The 17,904-nt window shown below is 44.1% G+C and overlaps 1 protein-coding gene across 1 annotated transcript in view; it reads right to left on the bottom strand.

The window, feature by feature from the left end:
• The window catches only part of syde2 (synapse defective 1, Rho GTPase, homolog 2 (C. elegans)), a 36,098-nt gene that overhangs the window by 5,498 nt on the left and 12,696 nt on the right, over positions 1-17,904 (bottom strand). The window contains exons 4-7 of the mRNA XM_026344950.1: positions 11,979-13,117; positions 8,574-8,700; positions 1,559-1,740; positions 437-668 (exon numbers count right to left, since the gene is read on the bottom strand). Of these exons, the coding sequence (XP_026200735.1) occupies positions 437-668; positions 1,559-1,740; positions 8,574-8,700; positions 11,979-13,117 (1,680 nt within the window). The remainder of the gene's footprint in view (positions 1-436; positions 669-1,558; positions 1,741-8,573; positions 8,701-11,978; positions 13,118-17,904) is intronic.

Genomic DNA, 17,904 nt, shown 5'->3' with positions numbered 1-17,904 from the left:
GGGCAGACAGATGACCTGTGCAGAGTGAAGCTGGTGCTGGGTATCTGTCCTTGGCTGGTGATTTATCTTGAGGCCACGCCTTGAAAGTTTGGTTTGCTCTGGAGCAGTGGCTTGGCTCTGATTGAGTCTGCCATGATGAAGCACACTGCAGAGAGTTTCATCTCTGGTGGGACAACAGATGGTGGCCAATGCCTATCAGCTGTATTTGTGCCAGTCGTGAATAACCTCAACGATCAAAGCAGCCCAGCTCTGAGACAGTCCTTTGTAGAGCTCAAATACAGAGCTGGTGCTGATCCGTACACGAAAGCTGGTATATGTAGACAAGCACGTACACAGTATAGAGCCTGAGTGCAAATAAGATGATGTTTCAAGCCCGAACGGCTTCAAGAACTGGATGCAAAGTCTAAAAATATCAAGTGTTACTCAAATCATTCACCTGGCCACAGCTGCAGCAGGTAGTGCAGGACTTCAATGTGCTTTTTGAAGTGCAGAGCGCTGGCCAGCTCCTCAGAGTCAATGAAGACTCGGTTCGAGTGAGAAGACGCCTCCTGACGCTGGCTGAGCAGCACCGGGCCGAAACACACGGCCAGGTTCTGACATGTCATCTTGTTGACTTCCTGGTAGGATGCAACTAGCTTCAGGTGGTCAAGAAGCTTCTTCAGAGTCATCTGGTTCACACACACATAGACGCAGACAAATAAGACACGTTGTTAATACGATGAGTAGTTCTAGTGCTAAAGAAGACACTAAATCTACTGCAGTAAAACTTTCTTTGTCGCAGCCGTGATAGTAACATTAGCAGAAATGTTATAAAGCAGGATATTCTGGTACAAGAGGCACGATTTCTAAAAACCTAAATGTCTCCAGTTATCTGATGTCATATGGGCATGATGTTTGTAAAGCTAAGGTACATTTGTATGGTTGAAACTGTGTGAACTGTTATTTTAAGCATTGCATCAAAACTCACAAAGTATCTGTGTTGATTTCTAGTTGGGAGTGAGTCTCATGAGTCTGGCTCATTGCCATAGATGCCAGAGTTTAAGGAGCAGATATCAGCTAAAAATAGCTCATGGCAGCTACGTTGGTAACAGCATTTATTCTGCCTGATACAGGACAAGAAAAAGCATATGTTTAGTTATGGTGTCCTTAAAATGTCTGTTTATGGAAACTATAATAAGAACATGCGGGACGCCACAGGGTTAAAACATCCCTCTCAATGTCCTTGGGACCTTTATTTGTTTCCCATCTCCCTCTCATCTAATTTCCTGTCATCTCTCCTCCTGCTGTTAAATAAAGAGTGCCCCAAATGTTAGTCTGAGCGGAACATGTTCCATCAGCCTTTAGATTTCTCTTTGTGTCATTACTTATTAATCTGAGAGCAGTGAGGAGAAAAGTGCGACTTCATGTTACCACTAATATCGCCTATTGTAAGAACCGAACGTAACAGTAGTTAGACAGTGGCATCATGACCATCATTATCTATGCCACAATTATCCCTTTCACAACCACTTGATGATCACTGAGCTCCAGCAGGTGATGCACTGATGAACTTCCTCACCCTCTCCACCTCTGGCAGGTTCTCCAGCAGGCCGACGGTGTGCTCCGAGTCGGCCTGGTCGTTCTCACACCCCGATGCTCCCATCCGCAGCGGCCTTGTGGCCATGGACTCCAACACGGCTTCATACAGCTGCTTGGTGATCAGAGGGTAAGGCAGCTCTCGCAGATAGTCCTTCAGCACTCCTGAGGAGAGGGAGACAAGACAAAAGGAAGCTCATTACTGATGTCACTCTGCAGTATTTTCCCACACTTGAACTGAGGCACCACTTCTCCAAACCAGCAGCTTTTTTAAATAGCTGACAAATGACTAACAATATATCTTTATCAAGCATTGTCACTGCAAAATAAAAAAGCTTTTATTTGCCCTTTCTCTTAAACGACTCAACCTGGCACACTCTCTTGGCAGTAAATGGAAGTCCCATTGTTTCTGCGGGTGATCCTGTGGCGTCTGCCGAGATGCCTGATTGGAGCTGGGCGTGACTAGGCAGCTAAAAGTGTTCGGAGGGCCTGGTGTCTGTGACGGCGCGTTCACACCTGTGACTTCAGCCTCCTGCAGCTCAGACAAAAGCTACGGGAAAACATGAAATCAACACTGTCTGTCTCCACTAAGCCCCTGAAATATCACTAGCGTGTCTTTTCATCAAAGGCAAAGGGGAGAAAAAAAGAATAAATACGGGAATAAAAAAGGCTCTTGGCAGGGTGACAGCTCTTTGTGGTGGGTGTCTGCCCTCTTTTCTCTCTGCATGAAGCTGGATCAGTTTTCAGAGAAAACTGGGGGCTGTGTAATCAGCAATATTGGTTATGATCCAAGGAAAACACTACATGTTTATGAAGATTAACAATGATAATAAATTGTATATTTCCCATGAAATACAGTACAAAGATCTTGACCCTCATATACAACAGGCTGTTGGTCATTTAGAAATAAAAACTGGAACGAACGCAGAAAATGTTCGACACACTTGACGTCAAATCTACAACAGAGAATTAGCTGCATATCTTTACACCTGTGAGCCAGTAACTTGGGTCGTGCTGCTGCAAAGAGACGTGAAATGTTTTACTAAACAGATATAAAGACACCCACACTGAATTCATCTACTTTATCTACACCACTCTGTGTGTCCAGCATTGTTCTGCAATGCCGCTGCTGATACTTGGACAGCATCTTATAAGCAAGCTCGCCTGGGAACAGTGCAGACACATTACATCTTCAACAAGAGTTATTATGCTGCTGCTGCTGCAGATGCTGATGTTCGACAACTTCAGTCATTCATCTTATCTGTAGTTAGGGTTCAAACGTGCACTGGATTTAAGATTTCCTGTCCATGATGTTGACAACTTTACAGAGTGGACACACCAAAATGTGAGATATCATAGATTGCTGCATACTAAACATGAGCTATCTTCTGAGTGTGGAGATAAGAAGCTACTCACTGCATCAGTTTGGGTTAAATACCTTGTTGGCAGCTGAAACATAATCACCCATGCAGAAATGATCCAGTGGGAGGCTCTTACCTATCTGCTTAATCCAGGTTTTTTTTTTTTTGGAAGAACAGTGTATTAGGGAACTGTTCAGCAGAACAATCACTTTGCATCACTTTCTCAAAGTAGTGACAAAATACCTTCAGTGTGTGTAGCTCGTACATAGTTACTCCCACTTTATCACTTCTCCATCACAGGATTCCTGCTCACACGCCCTTTTTTCCACTCGCCTTCTATTTACAGCAAACTACAATAAGATTCACCGTTAATCCACCAACATCCCCTTAGGCCCATTAATGAGAACGGACGCCACTTAACACACTCACTTTTTAATCTCAAGCAAGTCTGCTCTTTACGGAGGCCTGAGGATTAACGCCTTCAGTCTTTCCTAACTGGGACTGTGATCCATCAGCTGCTAACGTAAAGAGACTGACGCTAGCAAAAGTGATGTTATCGATCCAAATGAATCTCAGTGAAAATGCACTGAAGCGTTCTGTCATAATTAAATGTTTTAATGCAATAAGTGAAGGTAATTTTATAGTAAGCTTATTGATCCCCTACGGGTGAAATTCAGGTGCCACAGCAGTAGAGTAAAACTCATCCAAAAGCATCAGAATAAATCCAAGCAGCATATTGAGCAACAACAGTAACATAGAATTAAACCAGGGAGGTAATATCCAGTAGATAAGGTGCGTTACTCTACAAGAGGCACGAGCAGCAACACACTGACAGATGCCACCAGGCAAATCGGTCTGCAATTATCAATTGTAATTATTTAAATGAATAACGCTTCAGTTACCGGGCAGATTTCTAACTGTATTTGGGTGTTTGTTCTGTGCTGAAATAACAAAAACAGCAAAAAGTAAATTTGATAAATGATAATTCGTGCTTAGTTTGTGACAGGAACCATCCTAAAAACAAAAACCAGCAGCACTGTTTTCTTGACTTTGAAGCTTTTCCACAACTTTTTCCTCTGAAGTTAAGATTCAACACATCCTGACACCAACATAGGAACGTGCACACAAACACACGTACCCAAACATGCACACTTGTGACAGCTCTCCCATCACAGCTAGTCCAACACGGTGACAGCTCCAGTCAGACTTTAACACAGCTTCAGGCGCACATGTACTTAAAACCTCATAAAATGCTGATGCAATTAAACATGTGCCCCGTGAGCCAGAAGAGCTGATCTGTGGCAGCTTGTTTCCATTTTGTTTTTAGTTCTGATTCACATTCTTGAGTGCTCCCGTTATCTTTCATCTTCATTGGGTTGATATGAAATCGGGTATGAGCAAAATGTGATAAGGGCACAGAAACACAAGACACATTCACTCTGCCTTGACGCTTCCGTAGACACGCTGATTTTCAAAACAGATTGCACGGCTTCTCGTTGTCAATCTGTAGCGAGATAATAATAATCTGTTTGTTCCATCGAAGGAAAACAGGCTGCCTGGGAGCAAACATGAGCCATGTGTATTTGTCCTTATCTCTGCAAAGTAAAGCTTTTTTTGTTGAGCGAGAAATTCAGTGAGGTAGCACTTTGTTTATTATTTCTTTCCTTTAAAATGGAAACTCAGGCACGGTAGACCCTGTGACCTTCCCTGTGCTACGTATGAGGCAGATCATGTAGACACAACAACAGCACGCCTGTTTCACGTCGGTATCGCTCCATAAAACAAAACAAGCTTCATGCACTTTAAGAAAACACACGCATGTTTGGGCTCTTTCTATCCCCATCATTTTAAAAGCACACCACTCAGCTTCACGTTGTGTACGTGCATGTGCACATGTGCCCGTGTTTGTCTGATGTGGGGAGAATACAGCCATTCAGGTAAATCATTAGCCTCCTATGAGTCAGCGCTGCTGTTTTCTTTTGTGCCTCAGCTGCCGTTGGTGCATGATCCACATAAACACACAAAAGTTCAGTGAAATATGAACACACACACACACACACACACACACACACACACACACACATAAACACAAGGTCACAGGCTCTGGGGTAAACAGGTGTGCTTCCTCTGGAGTTGCTTTACTTTCTTTCACAGCCAAGTCGACAACGAGCACACGCCGAGTGTCTGTCCTGTCACATTTAAACTGTTGGTGTTTGGCTGAACGATACATCCGGTGTATTTCCGCCTGCACGACTGAAAAACACCGAGAGAGCGACAAACAATCCCCTGAAACAAAGCTTCAACATGCGCAGTAAAACCTGCAGATGACAGCAGCTTAACGTATTTACATGTAAATATTTTTACTAATCAATTCAGACTATTTAAACGTTTCAAATGTGCCACCAACCACTACAAGACACACAATGCACTGGGGCACAGCTCTACCTTTGACCTCTTGTTCAAACAAAACGGAAGGTCATTCCTCTTGTCAGTGCTGCAGTCAACGCCTTGCTTGGAGAACAAACAGGGGTTTGTTCTCCGTCCTGCCCCCTCCCTGCTGTCCCGCACGCCCCCACAGCACCAGGGGGGCCAGAGGAGATGTGTGTGTCGCTGCCTCGGCTGGTGGCACGTAAACCATGGCACCGTGGCTGCTTTGACAGTCTGTAGCGTCAGAAAAAGTTAAATGAGCAAACCAGAGTGCTAACTCTGCAGACAGCAATGCTCTCATGGGATCTCAGCAGTAATATGTCTGACACCCGTCTCTGACTCCAGAAACACAGTTGTTAAGAAATATTCGGACACCCACACATGCCTGGGGCTCTTTGTAAATTGGTTGCCTGCTTCCCTGACCGGCCCAGGGTTCAGCTAATCCCCCATGCGTGAGCCAAATACCATCTGTGTTTGTCCGCCAACAAAGGGGGCACTTGTTAATGACTTTCCATGTCTTCACTGGAGTATTGCTGAGGGTGGGGGGTAAAGTAGGGAAGTAGGCTATGGAAAAGACGTGTCAGTCAAGGCAAAGTAAAGACCACAATCTAGCATCCATAACTGTACTGGGCCCTCAGATCACACTGGTTCCTGATGTAGTTCCCGTCACTGGATCACTTCAGGAGCTTTGTCTCCACACAAAGGCCAAACAGGTTAATCTGTGGGCTTAATTATTATTCAAAGTCACTTAACTGCCCTCTGAAACCAAACTTTTTCACAGAGCTTTAATTTGCATTTGTTTTGTCCAAACAGGACGTGTGAATTCTAAAATCAACTGGTTTTAGACTTCATTATATTCTGCTGTGGCTGCTGCTCTCGCTGAGCCCACAAACACAAACACAACAGAAAAACAGGCTGACGTCGTGACTGCTTCAGTGATTCATTCCTCATATAGAGCAGCCTGTTATAACCACTGAAAACACTCTGACTTGTACTACTGATGTAGGTTAAGGACTGGAGCGGGGGGAAAGCTAGTCTTGAGCTGACGCTTGGGAACAAGCTCAACCTGCGAACCTTCAAAAATCCAGTTTGCTTTTCCACAGGATGGAAGTTTAGAATTTCTGCAATATTTCTTCTGCTTGTCTTAATAAATAAGTAGGTGAAAATAAGAACTGTTAGCACATATTAAAAAATAAAGTATGTGTTTTAAACGACGACCAGAGTCAGCTGTGGTTATGAAAACCTCTCGTACAAGCAGCAGGTTAATTAATGAGCAGCTTGAGTGACGGCTGAACGCAAACGGCTGAAGCTGGTGTTCGTGTTGATGACACTGTTCCGGTTCATTTGACCGGACTGTGATTAGAAACATAGGACTGTGATTTGAAACAATGGACTAAGCATGTTGTGCAAGCTTTGGATTGAACTCTGACCTCTGGATAATCCCTTTCACTACCTCCATTTTTAAAATTACCCGTGTGACATGTCAGCCCTCTTAGCTCATCCGTTTGCTGTCCACTTATTAGTCTGCAGTCTGACTTCACACCACACACACACAGTTAATCTAATAATTAGCATAATGTTTACACGGCAATAATTAGATTTAATTGCACAGCGTTTCTTGGGGGAAAAAAGCTGTAAAGACAATTTAAATGAGGTGAATTAACTTGTTGTTAGTTGCAGGAGAGTACGTTTAAAGACTAAACTACAGATTATCTCCCAGATGGATGCACAGACCATGAAGCCCTCATCGGTCTCCCTCTCCTCCTCTTCCACTCTCTCGGGCCCATCTGCAACAGCAACTCGCTTGGCAGAGCAAATTTAGGCAGCAAGCAAAAACCAACAATCCACTGTGGTGCTGGCCCTTTTTTTCTAACCCGCTCAACTGTTAACTGTGTTCTTTGCCCTGCCATGAAAATGCATGTGGATCAAAGCAGGCATGATAGGACGACGCCTATACGGGGCCTCTTCCCAAAACCAACAGCAGCTCCTATAATGCCCAGGGGTTTCCACGGTCTTCCTCTTTTTGTGGAAAGAAAAAAAAAAATCATGACCAAGTCATTTTCTATATCTTTGCTCCCACCCCCCGAATCTGTGGCACTGCACAAATCATTACTCAATAAAACCACACAGCTGAAACTCGTGTGAGGACGTCACTGTTTCCACTTTTACTTTCACAGCAACAGAGCAGAAAGAAACTCCCAAAGAATCCGAATGACATTTAAATGACGAAATACTGCTTCTGGTTCCAGTGACACTGCTGTTACAACACTGAGTTGTGTAAAGAGCACGACAGTGACAGTAGAGAGCATGTCTCAACCACAAACCTGAGGGAGAAGGAATGACCTGAATGTACAGCATGGTCTGATCAGTGTGTGTGTTTGTGTGTGTGGGCGCTTCCCTCGGGCACCGGCTTATACAGGTAGGTTGACTGCTGGAATGCTTTTACTACAAACAGACTCCCACACGCACACATGTGCTCAACTATCGCCAGTTCAGACATGTTCCCCGGGGATCAATATTAAACCCAGACTACGTCCGCGTGATGTGACATTTGTTTTGTTGTGACTGTAAATGTACTATCCTGTCTTTGCCTTTTAAACTCTGTCACTCAACAGTCACAACTTGTTTAAATCACTTCTTAAATCCTACTTTTATTGTATAACCGTCCCTGATGCCAGTTAATTCTGCGTGCCTCCTCTTATTTTACTTGCTTTTATCAAGTCTTTGTTTAAAATATTTACCTAGTTTCTAGTGTATTCTTTATATTTTAGTTGAGTTTTAAACGTAGTAAAGCAAAACAAATAGCTTTATAACTACTATACTATAATATGTAAATACTATGATAGTAAGATTTACTCATCTCATGAGTCTCAACCCCTCAACAAAACATCTCCTCGTTATATTCCTCTTCTGCTTTACAACATAATTTATTACAGATCAAATTAAGACTTTAAAAATCAGGATTTTTCAAGAAACAATTTTGCAAGAAAATAATCTAAAATAATAAATCATAGAAAAGCTACAAACCATGATCAAGAGTGAACCTAAAGTTTAATATGCTCATTGTACTACAGTATATTATGTACTAGTTGCAGGCACATATCCTCACACCAGGGCTCTTTGGAAAGGTCGTCTAGTTATCGCTCCTAACTACACTGCATAGTGATGCTTGTGCTATATTATTGTGTTTCAGCTATGTTCTCAGTTTACCTGTGATGACGTTGATGTCAGGGTAGGTGTTTTCACACAGCTCCACGGCGTGGCTGTCTCTCTCAAACGCCTCGCGTAGCTCCTTCTTTACGGCTGCAGATCCACAAAGACGGTAGAGACCCACCACCTGGAAACACACACACACACACACACACATGTAGATCAAAAAGCTGAAGCTTAATATAAAGTATATCTAAAGTTTGATAACAATAGTTAAACATAACCAGCATTAGATAGTGGTCAGACCATGATAAGAAGAGGATTTTGTTCTTTCTTCTTCACAAGTGTGTCCCTGAAGTGAACAGTTGCATTACTTGGCCTGTTTAACATTTAAAACGTGCTCTGTGTTCAGTCAGAGGTGACATAAATCTGTCCCGTTGTTATGACTGAGTGGACCAACGCTGAGCTTTTCCACAAACCCAGCAGACAACTCAGCATTAAAATGAAAGGACTCAGCAATAAACCATTTATGTTTCTTTACCTAAGCCTCCAGAGTGTGACCTGAAGGAACTTAACAATTTCCTCGAGACATCTGATAGCTGAAACTCTGCACCACTGCTCTCCTTGTTATGTTGGGATTAGGCCCAGCTACAGACATACCATAATTTCTCCTACATATGTCTGTCTGGTATGTGGCATGGCAGACCAACTGGTGTGGTTGCCCTGGTAACGTGTTAAGTCAGTGGGCTGTGAATGGCGGGTTGGGTCCAGTTCCTCACAAACACACACGTATAGTCACACACACACACACACACACACACACACACACACACACTTCTAGTCTTTCCGGACTCCAGTGCAGTAACACTACAATATCTCCCCATCCCACCAGAGCGAGTATTTGTGAGCTCTCCCCGTCGAGTCGAGCAGTGTTTTCAAAGCCTCACGAGAGGGAGAGAGAGGAGGACAGATTAGGCAGGGATTTGGCTTTGTGTGAGAGTAAACAGAAGTCACTGGGCACAATGAACAACAAGTCCATTCAGAAAAAAAAAAAAAAAAAAAAAAAAGAGTCGCCCTCTTTTGAGGAGAACTCGAGTGCAGGCGGAGAACAGCTGTTAGCAAAAGGAGGGCTTGCACTTATGCACCGTGGCTGCTGGGCAACACAACAAGCAGCACCAGCCAAGGTCTATATGCAGAGTAAGACACAGTAACCACTAAACAAAACGAAACGGGTTCCCTCAACAGGAATGTGGATGCTGGGTGACCAACGACGGGATCAGGGCTTTTTTTTTTTTTTTTTTTTTTGTCTGGGATCAGCTTAACAACTTTATAGAAACATCAGAGAAGAATAAAGAGAAGAAAGAAATGTGCATTTGACTGCACTAATGCTCTTAAGTGTTCAACCAAAGTCAGTCTACCAAGTTATTTACTTCCTCCAGGCGTCACTCACCTTTCTGACATAATTCAAGGACCCAAACGTGTACATACAAAGAAAAACCAAACATAATGACACAACTATGTAACAATACCATTTAAAAACAAAACATCCTGGTTAGTTTATTGATTAATCAGGTAAATGTTTGGTCTAAAAAAATATCAGAAAATGTTGTAAAATTCTTCTTTAGTTCTTCTAAATGTCTCATTTTATCCAACCAACAGTTAAAAAAGTAATTTATTATTAGTTTATTATTGATGTAGTCTGTGAGAGGGCAGTAAATGATTGACCACTTGTGTATCAGAAAAAAAATAAACCGACAGATGAAGGAAACTGACTGAATATTAACAAAATTAGATCAGGTGAATACGTTTCCTGATCAACAGGAAAATAACACCTTCGGTTGTTTTTAATAATCAATTAATCATTTGTTATTTTTAATGTGCCAAACATGACTTAATGAGAAAATTATCATCAGATTAATCAGAAATAAAAAAAAACACCACCACCAAGTCTCCCCTGAGAGGAGCGACGCCCGTTCAGCTGCTCACAACATGACTTCATGTTTTTCTGTCATGTGTGGGAGAATGGACGTTACAGGAATAACATGCAGCTTTAAAAAGAGACGTCTTTTTAATGGGGACAGAGTGCTCACATGCATAACTCCATTTCTGACAGAGACGTTATCTGCAGCCTTTTCAAAACACCCACAATCATCAAGCGTCTTAAAAGCTCAGCGAAGCCCTCAGGACACTTTTTAGAGACTCTGAAAAAGATTCTCCATCAAAGATCCACATAATGATTTGTAAAGGCACACTGCTACACGTCTCGCCATGCGTGCTTTAGTGACACAACCCACAAATTCCTCGGAGATCTGGTGTCAACACGTCCTAACCCCTGTCTGCTTTCAACCTGGGGGAGCACTTACACTTGATCTCAGACTGATACCCTCAGCAAAGTCTACTCTACATCTGTGTAATGAAAGAAGGCAGCAAAACGGGCGACTCGAAGAATGACACAAGACACACAGCGTCAGACTGAGTGCAACAGACAGACAGGTGGAGATACAGGAGCAAACAAGAGGCAGACGAGGAGACAGAAACAGATAGGAATCACTGTATGTTACGACAAAGCAGCGTGAATCACATAAACAGAGGACACCGGAGCGAATAAAGACTCTTAAGTTAAGTCAGTCAGGTGAATGACACTCAGCTAATTGACTAAATAATTAACTGACAGGTGAAAACAATGTAGCTGGTTCCCTGACAGTGGTCCAGGGTGGGGTACGGTTTGACGGACAAAAGCTCCTCAGAGAGGCTTAATGTTTGCCTATTGGCCCCAGGCACCCGCCGCCCCTGGCATGCCTCCCCCTGCCAAAGAGTGATCAGTCAGTGGCCAGACACTTTTACTGCCACTGTCTCAGATCTAATTAGGAGAAACGCCGCTGCCTCCCTCTCCCTCTCTCAAGGCTTCAAAGAGCTGATCATGCGATGTGGAGGGGGGACAAACAAGAGACGGTCACACGATCCACTCCCTCATCATCACCGCCGCACCGGTCCCTTAACTCTGCCTCTTTCTCCGCTTGGAATAAAAGAGCTGGTCGCCTCAGGAGGAATGTGGAACATCTCCTGTATCCATTCTGTGCATGCCACTCATCCAGCGTTATTACTGGCTGCAGGTCAGGCACTCATCACAGGGCATATGGGGCTAAAAGGATGCTCTGGATGTGGGATTATTTCTCTTCTTATGCTTTCAGTCTTATACAAAAGTTCACTATATAATTAAATCCTAGCAGCCTTCTTTTACTGAATTCCCATCTAAAATGATTATTATAACACAGTATCAGAAATTCTACAGGAAGGTAATCAGAACTATTACTATTACTATTAGTAAGTGAGCTGAACATCATGGTGTTTTTGAATTGTCATGGACATTCGCCCCCATTTCTGACATTAAAGAGTCAGAAAGACAGAAACAAAACATTTTCACTAGTTTGACTTAATCTGCAGGACATGTTTTCCCAGACTCACCTGGCAGCCTCTCTTCTCAATCTCATTAATGCACTTGCTTATAAGCAGTGGCACCATCAGCCCCGTGTTCTCCCTCTCTACCACCTTCCAAGCTTCCACACCAAACACCTGGGGCTCTCTGTCTCCATCTGGCCCGCCGTCCAGCGAGTTCTGCCACTGCTCCATCAGGCTCAGCTTGACATAAATCAGGCCCCGCGGCTCCAGCTTCACCGCCAGCTGGTGGGAGCGCGTCACCCGGAAGAGCGCAGGCAGGACCACCGTGCCGTGGCAGCACACGCGGTTGCGCCTTGGCGTGGGCTCCCAGCTGAACACCACCAGCTTCAGGTGCTGGGCGTTCTCCAGCTCAATGTTGAAGGTGTGGTCCATGTCTAGGAAGGTAGTTCGACAGGTGAGGAGAGCGGTTCGTGCTTTATTAACCGAGTCCACTTGGATGGCACAGTATACGTCTCGAGAGTCAATGCGTGGAGGTTTAAGGTCCTCAGCACCATAGAAGTGCAGGTTCATCAGTCCGGAGATGTACTGGCTGCACTTGGGCTGCTCTGTGAAGCTGTAATGGCGGAAAGCATCAATGTCCAGCTCTGAGCCATTGACTTTAGAGCTGCCACCTCCTTCCATCTCCTTGCCTTTCCCTCCCTTCCCCTCTGCAGCGCCATGCTTCCCAGATTTGGCCACGAGCTCCGGTGAGTCACCATCACTGAGGTAGCCACCTTTACTGGCAGATTTCGAGCTGCAGTTACTTTTCTTCTTGCTGAAGCTGTGCTGTGTGGACACGCTGCTGTCCAGGTGGTAGCGGGAAATCACGTTGCGACTCGCCTGCCCGCCTCCAGATGCTGCTAATCTAGGAGGTCCTGAAGTTTGGAGGACAGACTCGGACCCGTTCCCATTGGTCCGAGGAGAATGTGCTCTTGGCTCCAGTTGGCTGTTTCCGTTACCGTTGCTGTTACTGCCGCTCGGCGTCCCCTTAACACTGAGTTTTCGACTAAGCTCCGGAAGCTTCTTCATCTTCATGGAGATCTTCCTGACAGTGCGTGGGGACTTGATCTTGTCTGGGAAGGACCAGTTGATGGAGCTGCTTTTCTTGCCTGGGTTTGGGCTGGAGGGAGGGGAGAAGCCAGCGACATTGGGCAAGTCAGCACCATCTACAGAAGAAATAACAGGGCAAGAGAGAAACTGATTAAACAGAGAGTCTGATGGATGTTGAATTTTGTTTCTTTGGTTGACACTTGATGGAACATGCTGGTGAAGACAGACAGGAGAGAGAAGACTAAAAGTGTGTATGAGGCATACCTCTACACCTCCATGGCACATGATCAAGCCCTCATTAGATTTACATGCAACCCAGTAATCCACTAGCAAAGATAAATTCTGCAGGCCATGGTTTACATAAACATCCAAGCAAACAGCAGGAACATTGTCATTGTGCACTGTCAGTAGCTGCAGCTCCAGGAAAAACACAGAGACACCAGCTGCTTCAGGCTGAGCTAGCACTGTAGGCAGCTCCCACCTAACGAAATGTCAACAAAATGAAATTTCAGGGTCTAGATTTCTATGCAGGACCAACAACCATTATTTAGTCTACAGGACCAAACTGTAGCTTTAAGTTTTAACCATGTTGTTTTTGACAAGTTGTTTAGCCAACGTGCCAATTTCTGTTAATTGTATAGAATTTAAACATTAATTGATGCAAACATACTCCCACGTCAGAAAGCATTAAATAAAAATCCCTTCATTTTTATGTAACGTATTTTTGAATGGAAAACATTTTTTAAAGTATTTTTATGTATATAAAGTCTTACAAAGCACAATGCGAGTCAGGACAAAATGAAGTCCAAGAAATCTCAGTAGATCCCCACAATAACATTTTGTGGTGAGGCACAAAGTGGGACAAAGGTATAAAACCATTTCTAAAGCTCAGAGTGTTCCCAGGAGCACAGTGGCCTCAATCTGGGCCACTCGCACTCTTCCTGGAGTTGACCATGCAGCCACATGCAGCCACCAACACCACCGATAACACTGGTCAGGGAGGTGGCTAAGAGCCCAATGGTAACATTGCAGAGATAGGAAAACCTGGAAGGAGTACAAGCTTCTCAGTGCCAAGAAGATTCTGAGCTGTAATTTCTGCTAAAGGTCTGAATATTTATGTTTACAGCTTTTAAATTTTAATGAATCGTCATCGTCAGGTCTTATACTTTCCAACACAGCTGTATTATCACTTCATGATGTCCGTTTAGCTCTGTCTCCATCATTGCATAAGGAAATTTGCTGTGTCTTTATTGGCTAAATGTTCCTATTTTCACAAGCACAGACTATGACCGTGTACTTTTTTTGTCTGGATGTTATTTTGTGCACTTTATTGGTTTGTACAGTATGTGCTAAATGTAATAATGACAAAAGGTAACGATGCACAGGTGCACTTTGCACACTGTCACTGCACATGTTGTCTCATTTTGAGAAAACATAAATTACATTTTGCACATTTTCTAAACAATACCAACATCTGTCCAAGCTACTCACTTTTTAAAAGCGCCATCACTGACCTAGATACTACCGTTACAGTCATTTTCCAAGTTCAAAAAAATCTATCTGGCAAGGGAAGAGACAGTATTGACACAGAGCCAGCCCCGATTAAAGTGGAATTTGTCAAATTATGGGCATCCTGCTATTTGCCCAACGGGAAATTTGATCCTCTCCAACAGAAAAACATCTATTTTCCACATTCAGCACTTTTTAATAAGATTGCCTCCGTGGCTAACCTGTCGTTTTAATACTTTAAAGGGAATACCCAGCTGCATGGGTCCACATTATCCAATGGCATGAATTAGTCATGGCCTAGATATCAAACAAGAAACAAAGTCTAGGACACCGTCACCGTCTTAATCCCACCTGAATTTTTCTCTTCAAATAAAAATGCACTTATTGTTCAAACTGGCTAATTATCCTCTCTGAATAACCCTCTGAAACAAAAGATCAATTCTGTAAGTAAGAGAGGAAAACTCAGAGAGAGAGACACAGAGCAGAAAGAAGAGGGGGAAAGAGCTTGACCCTGCCAACTTCACCAGCTCTATTTTCAGAGGGGACCTGCTGTGCTATTCTGGGGTGAGGGCCCACAAGCAAAAACAGGGAGGCAGAGGAGGTGCAACAGGATGGAGAGAAGGGTAAGATGGGGGGCAGGAGCAGGAAAGGGTGTAGCCAGCAGAAGAGGGGACAAAGACACCCCTTGTCCAGGCTCTGAGAGGTCTGGATGGTCGAGTGGAAGGCTGGCAAGCCGGTTGGTGAATGTACAAATGAACGCGGCTGTTCTCCACATTCCTCACCAAACCACGTTTAGCCTCCTCTCCCCTCTGGCTGAGTACCCTTCCTTGTCACGGCCTCCTGCCAATAATAGACACAGAGGCGCACTGAGGAGAGAAAAATGGGCGGAGGGCCCTGGAGGTGCAAACACACCAAAAAACATCTGGGGAGGGGTCAGGTACACAGGGAGCCCTGGTCACGTCTGAAACGAGGTTTTCAGGAGTGAAATTCTAAGTATATGAAACACAGCAGAACTCGTGCTTAGTTCCTTCATCATTAAAGTCTCTACATGACGTTTTAAACCACATTATTATTGAGCAACATCACTGTAAACGCTCAAAACATAAAGGACTTCATCTCAAACCCTCAAATAATCTCATTTTGCCTTCAAGAGCAGAACAGTGACAATCAACACAGCTTCCATCTGTGTCCTGCTGTCATCCCATTTATTTGATCATCAGGATGAACTGGGGCAACAGCTTCTAGCCTCTGACAAAGTTAATGACTGCTGCATTGTTAATGACCATTACTTTACACACACACACACACACACACACACACACACACACACACACACACACACACACACACGCGCGCGCAACAGTGTCCTCTGTAGCCTTTGGCCTTGTGGCAGCAGCCAGCAGAGTAACGTGACACCTCACTAGTTGAGGTTCAGGGGCGATGGTTTGACACCCAACCCTCCAGGGCCATGTTTCAGGGTCAAAGGGCAAAAGGTCTGCATTCATCTGGGTGACACCTGATCTGACTAAATGTGTCCACCCCCAACGCTTTAACACAGACGTGCACTCACCCTATTACTGTAACACCAAGAGAGAGTGCATGTAAATATGCATTCATAAAGACACACATGTCCTCCCTGACCCTAAAGACTTCCTCCGGCACCTGGCCACTGACACCTCCTAACAAAGCTCAGGAATTTATGACAACGTCTTTTCACAATGCAGGCACCAGACAGGTGCAGGAGGAGGGTGTGTGTGTGTGTGTGTGTGCATGTGTGTGTGCGAGGGACGAACTATCAAATGTGCCTGATATTTGTTCCTATGATCTTCTAGAAGGAGCCAAATTGTCGTTTCAATGCCAAGATGTAAATAATAGTTGGATAATGTGAAACACTGTCCAATGAAACGCTGTTAGGCGCCTGGTCTGCATGAATGTGTGTTTGTGTGTGAGAAAGAAAGAGACAGACAGTGAGCATACTCTGATAAGCCTCAGAGGGAGACAATAATCTGCTGTCCCTGATTACCCCTGTAAAACCACTTGTATTCACTTGAGTGTCTGTAAAAGCATGTCTGCCAAATGTGTGTGTTAAATTTAAAAATAGGAAGGTCCAGAGTGTGCTGACAAACAAGAGGAGCGTAAATAAAAAAGTGAATAGGAAACTTGTAGGTTCTTCACTCTGTGACTGAGGCTCAGCTCCGTGCTGCTTCCTCTTCTTTGGTTCTAAATCATTGAGTGCTGGAAGGCCTTTCAGGGGCTGCGGGAGCCCTGGCCGTTCCATTACAATGGTTACAAAACCCCTGCTAATATATCCAAGCATGCAGGCCTTCTCGCTAGCACAACATGGCCCCCTGCCAAAGCGGCCCTCATGTAGCTTAACTCACCTACTGCTGCTGTAACTCGACCAACACAGTGGCTGCTCTACACAGCCTGCACCGAGCTCTCTGCACCACCACGACCCAAACAACAGAGCACCGACAGCTACAGCGCATGATGACTGAATGATTTGGTCAAATCTGATTTTACTGTGGACATTTTCCAGTTTAAATGACAATTGCATTTCATGATGTCATTAAGATGCAGGAAGACACAAGATAGTGTATAAACATATAGGATGAACACTGAGGCAACAATAATGGAAAATTAGAGCATCCCCAGTTCCTAGTCGGCATGTGCCAGTAAATAGTCAAATGTTAACACAACAGAGATCATAAATTTAATGAGCGAGGAGATTAATTCAACTGTAATCTAGTAACTATGCAGCCAGCTGATCATGTTGTTCATCAGACATATTAAGGACTGTGGGGCTTTGTTGAGAGCATTTCTTTCTTTATTCTATATTATAATGAAATAAAAAAACGGTGCAGAGAGAAAGAGCCATGAGAAAACTATGTGTTCTGGACTTTGCATCAAGCACCAAGGAATCTACTCTGGTTTGGAAGTGCTGCTCTCACATTGTTGCTCTTCTAAGTGGTTTGACTTCCTCTAGATCCAACCATGTAATCGTCAGCCTAGATTAAATTCCAGGTTTGAAGTCAGAGGCTTGAACTCTCATGTAACCGTAACGGCGAGACGACCAAAACAACCCCCCAGAAATAGCTCTGATCACATTGTGAGTGCTGGCCAAGTCAGATTCTCCAAACAGGCGCTAAAGGGAACAAGAGATTGGGAACACACCAAGCTCACCACCCCCAAAGTCCATCAATCATTATTCTCCATACAAACAGAGCATTCAGATGGACAAAAACTCAGTCAATAGGCAGCACATGAGGAGTCTGCAGCATATCCGGTGAGGGAAAAAGAGCCAGCCAGCCGGACAGAGAAAAACTATAGTCGTAGAGTCATCTACATCTGCACAGCTTCATTAATTCAGCAGATGCTCTTATTCGTGCTCAAT

The sequence above is a fragment of the Anabas testudineus genome, chromosome 4, assembly GCF_900324465.2.
Source record: "Anabas testudineus chromosome 4, fAnaTes1.2, whole genome shotgun sequence".
NCBI lineage: Eukaryota > Metazoa > Chordata > Actinopteri > Anabantiformes > Anabantidae > Anabas > Anabas testudineus.
This window is presented reverse-complemented; position numbering and strand designations above follow the sequence as displayed.